General features: G+C 46.0%; 1 protein-coding gene across 1 annotated transcript in view; it reads left to right on the top strand.

Moving 5' to 3' along the window:
- Positions 1-15000, top strand: part of LOC116224347 (cadherin-18-like) — a 77403-nt gene that overhangs the window by 10109 nt on the left and 52294 nt on the right. The window contains exon 2 of the mRNA XM_031583654.2: positions 4859-5574. Within this exon, the coding sequence (XP_031439514.1) occupies positions 5269-5574 (306 nt within the window). The 5' untranslated portion in view covers positions 4859-5268. The remainder of the gene's footprint in view (positions 1-4858; positions 5575-15000) is intronic.

The raw sequence follows: 15000 nt of genomic DNA, 5'->3' as shown, positions 1-15000 counted from the left end.
GAGGAGAACAAGAGCGAGAGAAAAAAGAGAGAGTGGCCGATCGCATGTGAGGAGAATGAAATGGCCAGTCCGCAGTCTGTGAAGAAGTACTGCATTTGGCTTGAAAGGTGAGACGAGGAGAGGACAAAACACAGCCAGGAAGAGCAGGAAGAGGAGGAGGAGCAGGAGGAGAAGGTGATGAAAGGGCATGTGGAGAGGGAGAGAGAGGTGGTGGAGGAGGAGAAAGTTGAGGAAAGGATTGAAAGGCGGGGAATTAGTTCAATCAGCCTAATTACCAAGACTGCATGGGCTCCAAGATACATGCTAATCACACACAACAAGTGCCCATTATGACAGCTGTGTGTGTGTGTGTGTATTAGATAATGAATGCAAAAATCGTGACAGCCAGATGTTTGGTGGTGAGAGTGTGTGAGTGTGTGCGTGTGTGATTTCCTGTGTGTTTTGACCCCATCATGGCGGCGGTTCTTCTCCCTGTGTGACTCTAATAGGCTTCATGAGTCTCCGTGTTTTGAAACGCATCTTCCAATTTCAACAGCACTTCTCCACAGCGCTCCGCAAAACTGCCTCACCGGTGCCATTTCCTCCCGTAGTTTTAGTTAAATAAGGAGGAGAGCGTCTCCTCCCGGCCTACTTCTCCTTCTCCTCCTTCTCCTCCTCCACCCGCAGTGTGACAGTGAGCGAGTCGCCGGGTGCCGAATTTGGCTGTAAATGCGTAATGCAACAGAGACGACGTGTCCTCTGCCTCACGCCCAACATCCCCTTAATTGCACAACGTGAAGCAAACTGTCACTTTATGCAGGTGTTGTGCCGCCGTGTATTGTCAGTGGAAATGTGCAGACAACCAGAAAATACACACACACACACACACACACTGATACACACAGACGAGCTACACACGCTACACACAGGCACTCACACACACATGCACACTGTACGTACACACCCTTCTCAGAGTTGCCAAAAGAAAACAGCGCGGAGGGAGGGAATGAATATTCATCGTTTCACGGCCGGATTTGTTAGGAGAGTAATTTGGGAGCATGTACAACAGATCGTGTGGTTTTTAACGCCCCTCCATGTATATTTCATGAGCGACATCGCTATCCGTTTGGCAGTTAGCACGCAACGTATTTGCGTTAGGCAAATCAGTTACAGGCATTTCCTACTGATAACATCAAAACACTTTTTCTTACCAACACTCACACACACCACAGGACATCTGCACAAGTTTGATCTCCATCTCTCTCTCTCTCTCTCTCTTTCTCTCTCTGTCTCTTTCTTCACTCTCTCACTTTCCCCTGCATCTCCACCCCCCCCCCCCAGTTCTCCATTCCATTTGATATCTTAATCTCTCTCTCTCTCTCTCTGTCTCTCTCAGGACTGCACAGTGTGTTTGACCTGTATGCCTCTCTGCTGTCTCTTCAGTCAAAGGCAGTGAAATTGAATGTTTTAATATTTATTCTGTGTGTGTGTGTGTTGTCTGAGGAGAGAGACTGACAGTTGTTTATGAGATGAAGGGCTTCAGTTTGTGTGTGTGTGTGTGTGTGTGTGTGTGTGTGTGTGTGTGTGTGTGTGTGTGTGTGTGTGTGTGTGTGTGTGTGTGTGTGTGTGTGTGTGTGTGTGTGTGTGTAAATATTCTTACACCTGGCTACCTCTGTTGCTTTACCTGTCTCTTACCAGCCTCCTTCAGTTTTTCTCCCCCAGTCTGTCTTCATCTCTTTCTCACCCTCCATTCCTCCTTCACCATCCCTTACATGTACAGTCATTTATCCATTCAACCACTTGTTCATTCATTCACTCATTCATTCAACCACTCGTTCATTCATTCACTCATTCATTCATTCAACCACTCGTTCATTCATTCACTCATTCATTCGCTCACTCAATCACCCATTCAACACATTCACCCTTATTTGTGTCACAACATGTTTCTAATTCATTCATTCATTCACTCATTCACTTTAGTGAATTTGATCTGTCAACATGAAGCACAAACTCCTGATATATCCACATTTCTAAATGTGTGTGTGTTGAGGGTGTGAAAGGGGGGGGGGGCAGTGTTAAGGAGCTCTCCTGACTTTTGGACAGTGTCTCTCCATTTTGTTATGTTATGAAAATTAATGAACAGCGGCCATCTTTGTTTTTGCCCTCATTCTTTTCTGCTGGATCAGACACCCATTCCCCTGACAGAGATACCTGAGGAAAAGGCCTCTTCCTGCGTGCTGTCACTACAGTGTCTTCTCCTTCTTTGAGACAGACACAGTGTGTGAAAGACAGTGTGAAAGAGAGAGATAGAGAGAGATGTGTGAACAAGAGAGAGAGAGTGGGAGAGACAGAGAGAGATGTTTTAGGTGGACAGCCAGAAGGCTGAGCTCACGTGGGCTAGATAAGCCAATGGTCCCAGTTAAAGACAATCTAAGGCAGGCTGTCTGAAACGGGTAGGCATGAGGCATACTGTTCCTCTCAACATCACTCTCCTTCACATCTCCTCCTCTGTCTATCTCCCTTTCTCTCTCTTTCTCTTCGCTCTACGTCTCTCTCTGTCCCTCTCATTCTCTCATGTTCACCGGTGTTTATTGATATTTAAAAGAAGTGTTGCCAAGGCAGGTCATGACAGTAGAACTGTAACTAATGTCTAAGCAGTATTAATAGTGGAGAAGAGGATGTGCACACACACATGCAGTCACAGACGTGTTCCACACACATGGGAACACTTTTGTTATATATTAGATATACTTATACTCTCTCTCTCACACACACACACACACACGCGTTCCCTTGTCTTCGTTGTCTTTGTGAGGTGTGTGTTGTAATCCACTCTGCTGTAAAGTAGCAGTGATGTTTTGAGTGTTGTCATGAGATGGCTCTGGAGGAATTAGACCCTGTTCAACAAGCGTCTCCCTGTAAACGCCGTACTCCCCTGCCCCAGCGACTGAGCTGCATCATTCCCCAGTGCTGGGATTTCAAAAACATACGGATTAGTCAAGGATCCAAAGCTGGTGTTTTAATCCACATACATAAAAAAAAAGACGGATTGTGCCGTTTATCCGTAGAGGAGAATGATTTCCGTGACGGCATTATCAAAGTATTATTATTCCGTTCGTTTTTTTTCCCAATGCCCCCACATCCTTTTTCAATCTTTAAAAATGAGATCAATTTTGCTGTGTGTGTGTGTGTGTGTGTGTGTGGTGTGTGTGTGTGTGTGTTGTGTGTGTGTGTGTGTGTGTGTGTGAATGCGTGTTTGGATGTGAGACGACATCCTATGCCTTTTGCCAAGTCACTCGTCCTTTGACACAACCCATGCTGTTTTTGTAGATTGCACGGTGTGGCCTTTGAACACATTTAAATCAATACGTGTGTGTGTGTCTGTGTGTCTTTGAGGTTGCACTTCCTCTCTCAGCAGGAGTTCTCGTACATCCTGACTCTGGATGTGGGCAGCAAGTGTAGACTTCGCTCCCCAGACCTCATTAGGTTGCTCAAAGAGTGTGCCCGTTCCGTGGGCTTGGCGTGTGTGTGTGTGTGTGTGTGTGTGTGTGTGTGTGTAGGAGCATGGAGTCTGGGGGGGGGGGGGATTTATCTTCCACAGCTTGGAGCCCTGCAATCAGCATCCAACCAAGTTAACTACACCTAACTCATGTGTAATGCAAGTGGCTGTCACTCTCTGCCTCTCCCACTCTATTTGCCTTTCTCTCTCTCTCTCTTTCTTTCATTCTTTCTTCTTCACTTCGCTACTTCACTCTCTTAATCTATCTTGCTCTGCCTCTCTCTCTCTTTCACTGCCTTTCTTTCTCTCTCTCACCATCTCTTACTCTCTCTCTTTCTGCCTTTCCTGTCTGTTTCTCACACTTTCTCTTTTTCTTTCTCTCACTCTCTTTTTGCCCCTCTCTCTCTCTTTCACTGTCTTCACCTCACCATCTCTTTCTCTCGTCTCTTTCTGCCTCTCCCTCTCTGTCTCTCACTCTTCCTCTTTTTGCCTCTCCCACTCTCTCTCTCTTTTGCGTGCTATTTCTCCACATGGGTAGTCTGGTATCTGTAAGCTAATAGTGTAGGCTAGTGTGTGTAGGTAATGTGTGTGTCTAGTGTGTGTGTGCTAATGTGTGTAGGTAGTGTGTGTGTGTACGCTATGTGTGTGTAGGTATGTGTGTGTAGGTAGTGTGTGTAGGCTAATGTGTGTGTAGGCTAATGTGTGTGGCCAAATGTGTTCCCTGATCAGCTTTCTCTCGGGGGTGCTGATTATTTAGATGACTCCAATCTCCTGCCTTCATGTGGCAGCGCTCAATCCAAAGGATCACAGCCTCTCTGAGCCTCTGTGTATCACATGCTGCTCAAAAGAAAAGAGAAGAAGAATAGAAGACAAGGGAAGAAGTGCACAATGGGAATGTACATTTCATTACCTGGTATGGGCCTGAGCTGGTGGAGGAGTCGTGAGTGAGGTTGTCTGGCCATGAATAATTCAGCTCAGTGCTCTCATCCCAAAAATCTACCCCTGCAGGCAGAACGGAGCTGCCAAGAAGCTGCTGTTGTTTGGGTGATGGGAGTGATGTTTCTCTGGGCTGGTGAAGTGCCAAAGACCTCACAGTGTTCCCGGCTCCCTCAAGGAATCAGTGTTAGCCTGGTGCATTCTGGGTCATGCGAACATGCTAGATGTCTGCTCTATTGTCCTGACTTGGTCCCGATGGTGATGTACTCGGAGCAACTTTTTGTTGCCTGGGCCACTTCCCAATCGATATTGGACAACAAATGTTTAATCATCCAATCAGAGCACTTTGCTCAAAAAGCCCCATGCATCATCACTTTTAGTGTCTTCTTTGCTCACTCATTGAGTCATCTTCTTTTCCTCTTTCTTATCCTCTTTTCACAGGAACCTCGAGATGTCCACCTCAGTCGTCCCATCTCTGTGCTGAGTCCGACATCGCCGGGCCACCATGATGTGAGTGGAGTTGTTGTTCTGTTTCCATGGAGATAAGCGTCTGAAACCATGGGCTTCAGCCAAGCTTCGCAGACCCGTTTCCCATTCCCGCTCTGGATCTAGCCTTCACCAGGACCAGCAGGGGGGATAAGCAGCATAGCGGGCCGGAGAGGAGGGGAGTCGGGGGGAGGAGGAGGAGAAGACAGAAGAAAGACGAAGAGGAAGGAGCAAGGACCTTCACCGCAATAGGATTTAACTTACAATCCGCTGGGAATATTGTTTTGCACTTTTCCTATTTTTCTGATAATTAAATTGGGAATACTGGGATCAGGTGGGAACTCCACCTGGGAGCGCCTAGCACCATGAGGGTGTTGGTGCCCTCGGCCTGCCTGTGCCCGGTGCTGCTGTGCCTCTGCGTACTGGAGCGCTGCTGTGGCAGCGGGCACCACCTCATCACCAGGCTGCCTGGCCGAAACCACTCACTGGCACATGGTGGCGGGCACAGTGGTGGGCATAGCGGGTCACACCAGAAACCTAACCAGCATCAGAACCAGAGTCATGGGGGCAACGACACGGAGGTGCACCACCGGCCCAAGCGTGGCTGGATCTGGAACCAATTCTTCGTGCTGGAGGAGCACTTCGGGCCTGACCCACAGTACGTGGGCAAGGTAAGGACGAGATGTTAGACATAGGAAAGCACATGCACACACACACACACAGACACACACACACACACACACACAAACACACACACACACACACACACACACACACACACACACACTCACTCACTCACTCACTCACTCACTCACTCACATAAATGTACGTATGCAACCAATGCTGCACTTCCACATCGTTTCAGACACATAGAAAACAATTCAGAGACATAGAAAAACTCCCACATGCTTGGATGGAACACAGCTTGACAAATACATAAACACACATGCACACATAGACACACACACTCCAAAATAAAAACACATCCATCTGACAAGAACAGGTAACACTACCTGACCCAGCAGGACACAAACAGTACACCCACACACATGTGTTTGTCCACACAGGCTGACAAACTGCCCCTCTGAATAGAACCGCTGCCCCAAATATCTACCCTTCCTTCAACCCCCGGCCCTTTCCGCACCCACATCCACCAGTGAGCCTGACACCATCACTTCAGCTGCTTCCACCTCCTTGTGTGTGTGTGTGCACTCGCCCTCTTTCTCTTTCTCTCTCCCTCCCCTCCATCCCTCCCTCTCTCCATCTCCCTCTCTCTCTGTCTCTGTATGCAGAAAGGTGAGTCATGCCTTCTATTTAAATGCGGCAGGCAGCTGATGCGCACGTGACGGCGATGTTAAAAGCCTCTGCGCTGCTCTGCGCTGCTCTGCGGTCGGTCAGCTGGGAACCCCACGCGCTGCTCAGCATGAGCGACTGGGCCTCGGTGGCTCTGTGATGCAGGGGCGCCAGCTACACTAAACCAGGCTGCGGAGATAGGGCAGAAAACTGAGCAATATCCAGAGCTTGGCTCAACAGAATGAGAAGAGTGTACTTAAGACCCTGACATGTTTATTTGTCGTAGAACATTTTTAACCTTTCATCTTTCTCCGGGTCCACCTCTTTGTGTGAAGCTAGAATATATGACTTAGAATTAGAATAAGAATTCAAAACTAGAACTAGAAATGCATTTCCGCAAGAAAATGCATCGTGTGATTGCTCGACATAGCAGACCCTTGCCCAGCCAATGAAGAGATTATACAGCCCCAATGCTGATTATTATAATTACAGGACACATTACGCTTAATAAGATTTATAAAACATAAGCTGAGTCATTTATTGTGTGGAATAAGCTACATATCCTGCCCAATCAAGGACACTGTATTTGTTGAAGTAAATGAAGAAACCACCAACCCAGATTATATGACCAAATACCGGTCAACGTTGTTTTCTGCAATTCGGAAATATCGTAATCCCCTTTACTGCAGGTCTCCTCTATCATAGCTATTGTTGTTAGAAGACATCCGTTCGAGTCTTCAATAGCCTATCTCAATATTTAATTTAAATGTCTAAATGGTTTCTGGAACGTCTTTGAAAACCAGCCAGATATTTAACCATAACACTGGCATCGGGTGAAATATAGACTGCTATTAATGTTTTGGTTTAATCGTTCAGACATCAGGGTGCAGTGCAACCGTCTATAAAGACGCACTACGCAGGATCAGGACGGACATGTCGTTATCTCAAAAGCGCTAGGAGGATAAGCTGCGGCAAAAAAATGTGTGGATTAAGTATAAATAATACAAACTAAGGAGATCAATAGTATGATTGCTTACACAAGTAATCACACTAATTATGTTAATTATCAAGGGTTGCAATACACTGTCATTTTTCACATTGTATTTCAACATAATTCCACGGCATTATAAACCATTACCATCAAGAGTAAACCGTATCTATGTATGTGTATGCGCTCTCATAATTTACTGACCTGGATGTACTGGTTGCTTAGTTCTATACTCATCTAAGTGGATCTTCTTATCCACAGAGGGTTGGTGGTCAGAAGCAGCCCTGAGCAGGCCTGCATGGATGTCAGTAGATGGGCAGAATAAAGTGCCATGGCTTGATTAGACTAGGCTTGATTGATAACACACATGGAGTCACCAGGATGCCTGCCCTTGGCCAGTGGATGGGCAGATTTCTCAGCTGGCAGGAATTTTCTGAACTTGTGAACCTCTCTGAGGTGGTGCTTTGAGGGTTGGATTGATGATCTGTTTACTCTTCTCTTTGCTCAGAGGCAAGATTCTCAGGAAAAGAAAAAGTCCTATAGGGCTGAAGGTGTATGTGAAAGTTTTTTTCAAGAACTGTGTGCTATCAGAGAGAGGAAAGGTTTTTTACCTTGAAATGATCCTCCAATGCTGAAACCCAAATCATGTTTCATGTTTCTGAGAGTGTTTAGTGTAATAGTCCTTAAGGCTGCTTACACGGCATCCGTCTATTTTTTTCTCCAAGAATGTTGTTCTCGTGCGTGGCAGAACTGCTAATGACCCTCTCAACATGGCTCCTGTGTCAGACTTCATATTTGTTTGGTGTCAAGGATGAAATCATAAGCCCCCTCTGATTGGCTCATTGACATTCCGCCTATTGTGTGCGCATCATGCCTGCAGGAGAAAGTCTGCTCACGATGCTTCGTCTTATGAGCAAAACGGCAGACAGCCTCTCTCCTCATTACCGTCTGCTATGTTTTATTCATGATACAAGGGGAAAGAACGGGAGGGAAAAAAAGAACAAAACTTTCCCTTTGGCTGCAAAAGTTGGCTCCTGTCAAGTGACCAGTGACCTCAAAACTCAATTTGTTTTATTTATTTATTTGTTTGTTTGTTTATTTGCTGTTGTTGCCCAACTTTCTTTGGCATAGCTTGTGTTTCTTTCTTTCTCTCAGCTAGTCCTACGGTAGCAGCAGGGCGTGTTAGAATGCTGCCTGATCAGTCAGTTGTAAATCCCCTCCAGGTCGTGGAGAATGTGGTTGTTACTGGATACCAGTGGTCTGCTCTGTTGAGTTCTAGAATCCAATTCAGGTCAAACTTCTGTCGCCTAAAGGGAATCATCAGAGAGAGAGAGAGAGAGAGAGAGAGAGAGAGAGAGAGAAGAATGATTGATGCGATGGAAGATGTGCTGAAAGGGAGGTCTTGCTCCTTCTCCTCTCTTTACCTGCTTGTCGCTGTCTCCCTCGCTCAAACCCCAGCATTTCTCTCAGGTCTCTCCCTGTTTCTCTCCTTTCCCTATTTCCTCCCCTGTCTGCTCGCCTATCCTCCTTCTTGGTTTTCCTCTTTCTCCTCCCTTTCCTGACCTTCTTTCTTAATCTCTCTCTCTCTCTCTCTGTCTCATTCCCTCACTGTGTCTGTGTGTGTGTTTCTTGCGCTGCTAAGCTGGTCTGATCGGCGCTTCCTCTCTCTGTGACGTTCCTGTCGGCAGCACAAAGAGCTACAGGAATAGTGGCGAAGTCACCCCGCTCGCAGATTGCCTCTCTCTTATCTGCGGCAGTGTGCAAAAATGTGTCGGAGCGCCACAGTAATCATTATTCCGGGCACTCAGGCACTGGTTAATCCCCCCCCAACCCTATCCGTAAGAGAGACAGGGAGAGAGATGGAGGGAGTAAGGGAGAGAGCGATATAGGGAACCGTACAAAATGAAAGAGAAGGGAGGGGGGGGGGACAAAAGACCTCTGTCTACCTAGAATGTCTGTATTTCACAGCAGCAGGCTGAGAGAAAGTGGGGGAAGAAAGAACACAAACAAGACGCAAAACAGACTTTTAATGGGATGACAAATAGAGAGATGGAGTAGGGGAGGGATAAAACAGAGAGAGAAGAAGATAGATACAGTTTGAAAGAGTGAAATAGAGGAGATAAAGGTATTACTCACATGCTGTGCTATGCTCAATCTGTTGACACTGACACACCCTAATTACTGCTGCTTGGCCTGCGGGCTGCCCGATGAAGGAGTTGCACATAATTCTCCACTGCACAATAAAAAGAGTGAAGTTCAATTAAACACGAGGCAAGCATTTGATTGCTTTGCTTGGACACTGTTCCTTGAGTGGTACAGGAGCACTAGACAGACTACAACGAGTGAAAATTACATTCCTCAGTTATTGGCCTTTATCTGGACCCTAATGGCACAAAACAATTACTGTGCTAGAAACACATTAGCATAAACATGGTCTTTGATTGCCTGTTTGGCCATACCATACTTAGTCGGTAACACAAACGCACACACACACACACACACAGCCCTGAAATTGGTGTCTGTAATCACGTAAACACAACATGCTAATCCACCCTGATAACATGCCATTAACATCAAACAGCCGTTGTTATTATAAGGGAATTAATTTGACTTGTGTGTTTGGATGAGGTCCCTCGATCATTAGCAACTCCAACCCACCATTTATTTTTTTAATTATGGTGGCCCTGCTATCGCAAGACCCTTTCGCTAATGCGACCACCATACAAAGTGACCCTTAATTAGATGGAGAGGCACCGGGCAATTAATCCTTCAGGTTCAACACCGCATGCACGTCTCTTTTCTGTCTTTCCTCATCCGTTGACTTAATTAAAAGTTGCAGACGGCAGCACAGAAGCTTGTGAGTGTGTGTGTGTGTGTGTGTGTGTGTGTGTGTGTGTGTGTGTGTGTGTGTGTGTTTTCCCTCTGGTGAAGCAGCCCCCCTTGCAATGACATTCTCAGCGGTTAGGCGGTCAGCGCTGTTTATCTGCTGTCGGAAAATGTCACCCTGCTTATTGGCTTCGGGCCGCCAGACTATTTATTTATAATAAACACCTCCAGCGATAAATACTTCCTGGAACTGGGGAGAGCGAGAGGGGGAGCAGCGGAGAGAGAGAGAGAAGGAGGGAGAGAGAAGGAGGGAAAGGTCTGTTTCTAAATGATGTTGTCATGAAAGGAGTTAGCGACTGTGGGCATGACTTGTGTGTGATTACTTGCGCAGAAAACAAGCCAGAAGGCAGAGGGCTTGGATGGTTTTTAACGGCCCCCAGTCTCGCATGTGATTGGATGGTTGCACATGAGTAAAATCCTGTGTGTATGTGGCCGTGTGTATACACATATGTCATTGGTCAGTTACAGGAGAATAGAACGTACGTATGATTGCTTTTAGTTATCAGGGAATCACCCTAAAGAGAAACATGAGGTCAGTGCTGTGTTTGGTTGGAGTTCCCAAAGGAATGTGGCTGCCTCTACAGCCAGTGTGTACAGGGACCTGGTCATCTGCTATGGCAGATACAAAGTGAAAGGACCCTTCCTTAGATGTGAATCTGCATTCATTGTAACTGAAATTGATGGTCATCAGAGGCTTCTAGATGAGTGGAGTGGAGAGAAGCGGCGGCATGCATGGCGGACCGGAGGCTCGGAGAGCAAACACCAGCTCCTCCCGGAGATTTCTGCCGAGACTCTGGCTGCCGGTTCTGCCGGCGCGGACTTGTAATCTGTGGCCTTTCGAGAGGAGGCCTCCCTAGACCTCGAGGATCAGATACTGACTGTCCATGTGTTTGCCCTGAGATACAGAAGAGCTTTCTCTATCTCCCTCTCCGTCTAACTATCTCTGTCTATCGCTCTCTCTACCTTTCTCTCACGCTGTCTTTGGCTTCCTCCACAGAGAGGCTGCGACCTGAGCTCCTCCCCACACAGTAAATTGATGTGATCTAGAACTCGTAAGCGCTCCGCAGCTTGTCTCCACAGACTAGAACCCAGAACCACCCTTAAATGTTCTGCAAATTACTGGTTTTAGGGTATCAGCTTTATAGACTTAATCTGTGAAACTACTCTTGAGGTCGACCAGAAATCCTTTAAAGCCCAAAGAGAGGTTCTTCAAACGAGGAAAGTTTAGAGCGCCTCGACCTTTTGATGAACACAATTTTTTTTTTTCAGCTGCAGGGCAGCATGCTACACGGTTGTCTAAGTATACTGAGTGATGTTAGGACTCTGATTCGGTGAAGGTCCGACATGGCAGTGTGCAATTAGGTCAAGAGTAGAGGAGGCAAAGACAGTGCAGGGCTCCAGGATCAGGTGTTGATCAGTGGTTAGGGTTGCTATTTGGGTTAGAGATTAAGGACCTGTTTTGGAACGCAGACGCAACACACGCACTTAGCAGCGCGGGGAAAGATTACAGCCGAAACATTATTCCACTTCAGTACAACATGTGAAATGGACAAGCTGTTGACTCACTGGCCAGCTATATCTTACAGACACAGACAGGAACACACACACTCACACACGCACGCACACACACACACACACACACACACACACACACACACACACACACACACACACAAGGGAGAAAGACACGTGTAAACACACTAACAAATAGATAATGAGATGTGATGGTACAAAATGGAAGAAATATGAACAAATGGAAGGCAAGAGTGAAGGGAAGAGGAGCTGAGGAGAAGAAGACAGGAAGGAGAGAAACAGAGAGAGGGGGGGTGTGAGAGAGAATGATATAAAGAGAGGAGAGACACAAAGATAGAATGATATAAAGAAAGAAAATAAATGAAGAGAGACATTGAGAGAGAGGGAATGAGAGAGAGGGGGGGGTGAGCGAGAGAGAGAGAATGAAATGAAGAGATGGTTGAAATAGAGAGAAATAGAATAAGAGAATAAAGCCTTAATAATGTATTTTTATTGATGTATTAATGTTTTTGTTATTATTTTGTATTCTTATTTTATGATTATATGCATATATATTCATAATTACTTACACTCCATGTCAAATATTTAAATTAATGACATTGAATTTTTTGTACATTGCATTGTTTCGGCAATACTGTTCCACAACATGCCAATAAAGCTTGTTTGAATTTGAAATTGATTTTAGAGAGAAGAAGAGTTGAGAGAGAGAGAGAGAGAGAGTAAAAGAGAGAGAGAGAAAGTTAAAGAGAGAGAGAAAGAGAGAGAGAGAGAGGAAAAGAGAGAGAGACTTAAAGAGAGAGAGAGAGAGAGAGAGAGGAAAAGAGAGAGTGAGAGAGTAAAAGCGAGCGATAGAGTGTGAGTAGGGATGCCGTGGCCATGTGTTATCGCAGAAGGAGTGTCTGCAGAGCTGACCTCTCAATCCCCAGCCGGTCTGGTGTGTGTGATGGAGCCACAGCAGGACGCCAGGAGCCGGTGTAAATAAAGCTCGTAAAGCTGCCTCTCATGCTGATTAATGAGTGTGTGAGTGTGTGTGTGTGTGTGTGTGGCTCAGGTGCTGAAGCATACAGCAGGGAGCTACAAACAGACCTTATTCCAAACCCCACAGGGAAAATGGATCGTCTAACAAGCACGCACATACACACACACACACACACACACACGCACACACACACACCAGTGCAGAGGACTGGGAAGATGAGGTGACATGTGCTGGTGCTGAGATATGATGACACTGAAATGTTAGGAACATGAGTGTCAGGAAGTCACAGAACAGACGCCATGTGCCGCTCTAATGACCTCTATGCAGCGGATGATGGCTTGTCATGATGCTCAGCAGACTGCCCATAACAGTAAAGACACATCTCAGACACACACACACTCACACACACACACACACAGGCGCGCGCACACACGCATGCGCACACGCACGCGCACACACACACACAAGTTATATGTTATTACCTGTAATGTTTGTCACCATTTGCCAATTCTGGTGCAGTCTTCAGATTGGTGTGTGTGAGTCCAGCCGTGTGGGTGTGTGTACGTGCATGTGTGTGTTTGCCTGCGTGAAAAGAAAGGATGAAAGACAAAAAAAGAAAGATTGAAAGAAAAAGCGTCTGAACAGCTGAGTAGGAATCTTACTATTGAGCCAAGGGATTATGGGATTGTGAGCTGTCCATCAGATATGGCTTCTGTCTGCCCCCATTCCTAGAGGAAGACGGCAAGACAAGTCATTTGGGGATGTCAACCGACTTCTCTTACTATCTGAAAAACACTGAGCTGATGGGGCACACACACACACACACACGCACACACACACACGCGCACACACACACACACTCACACATACACACACACACACACACACAGACACTTAAGTTTGGTAAACAAGGTCGTAGAGGAGGTCTGTGGGCGTGGGTTTGTGTTTCTCTGCAGTTTTTGAACAACTTTTTGGAATTAAAAAGTTTAGATATGATTTTGTTGTTACTTCAGATAATTACTTTTTCCCCTTTAAAGTGCAATATTTAAATATATTTGGGCAAATTAGGTTTTATTTACATATACATGATGTTCTCTCCGACTAATTGGTGAAGGTATTTGTGCTTTTGGGAGTGTATCAGTGTGTGTAGTTCTCTGCTTTCTCATTCATTGACTTTAATTAAAAGTTTCAGACGCCAGCATGCCACCCTGTGTGTGTGTGTGTGTGTGTGTGTGTGTGTGTGTGTGTGTGTGTGTGTGTGTGTTTTGGATGGCTGTGTTTTTTAGTGTGCACTTGATGGTTCAGTAAATATGTGCACAACTGTATGTCCATGAACGTATATAATATTTTTTATTTATATTTTGTTCTGTAGGGCTCAGTAAGTGCCTGTGAAATTTAGTAAGTGCTTTCAGTGCCTCTGTGTGTGTGTGTGTGTGTGTGTGTCTGTGTGTGTGTGTGACTGTGTGTGTGACTGTGTGTGTGACTGTGTGTGTGTGTGTGTGTGTGTGTGCGGGTGTGCGTGTGTGTGTGTGTGTGTGTGTTTGTGGGGAGGAGGGGGGGTGTAATAGTGATTAAGGAAATGTAGCCTTTGTGCTTGAATGAGTGTGTACAATGTGTCATATTCGCCTGTAGCACTGAGATATGCAAAGCTTCTCTCCATTCATTCACTTCCCCTGTCGTCCCCCACACAGACAAACTGAACTAGATAGACGATTAAAAATCAAAGAAGACTTGCACCTCCACAAACACACACACACACACACACACACACACACACACACACACACACACACACACACACACAGCCTGCATCAGTGGTTACAAGTCGCCATATGGTGACCCACATCTGTGGTGACGTGGGTTTTTAATTCATTTTATACACTACTGTGCTGAAACCTAGTCTGATAAGTGTGCTAGCAAGGAGGCGAAACACCCATGGGTGTTAGCCTGTGTCGCTAGCACATCTCTTAAGCCTTAACGTAAATGACAAATAATTAAATTTTACATTTCAACGAACTAACACAGTTCATAGAAATGAAACTTAGGTCACTTAAACATATTTATCACAGTGTGAGACAGCCAAAACACTTACAGTCGTTTTCGAGGGTGTGAGTAAAATAGAGGCTTACAATATGCGTTACTATGTTACTAGATAACTGTCTACAGCTCAACTAACTGTCACAGCTGTACTAACTGTCACAGCTGTTCCTTATCCCACGAGACGAGCATTTGAATGATGTCAAAGTAAAAGTCCGTCAACAGAGGGAAGCATTTTTAAGATTTTTGAAAATGTAAGTGTGGGCCGCAATGAATAAGGGGGCGGGCCGCGTGCGGCACGCGTGCCGCCAGTTGCCCATCCTTGTCTTAAGGTGTCAGGCAGTGAGGTTTACTCACGGCGCAGCACTGTACCGGCTGTCT

This window comes from Clupea harengus, chromosome 17 (assembly GCF_900700415.2).
Source record: "Clupea harengus chromosome 17, Ch_v2.0.2, whole genome shotgun sequence".
NCBI lineage: Eukaryota > Metazoa > Chordata > Actinopteri > Clupeiformes > Clupeidae > Clupea > Clupea harengus.
The sequence above is the reverse complement of the archived record's forward strand: the minus strand, read 5'-3'. Positions and strand labels throughout refer to the sequence as shown.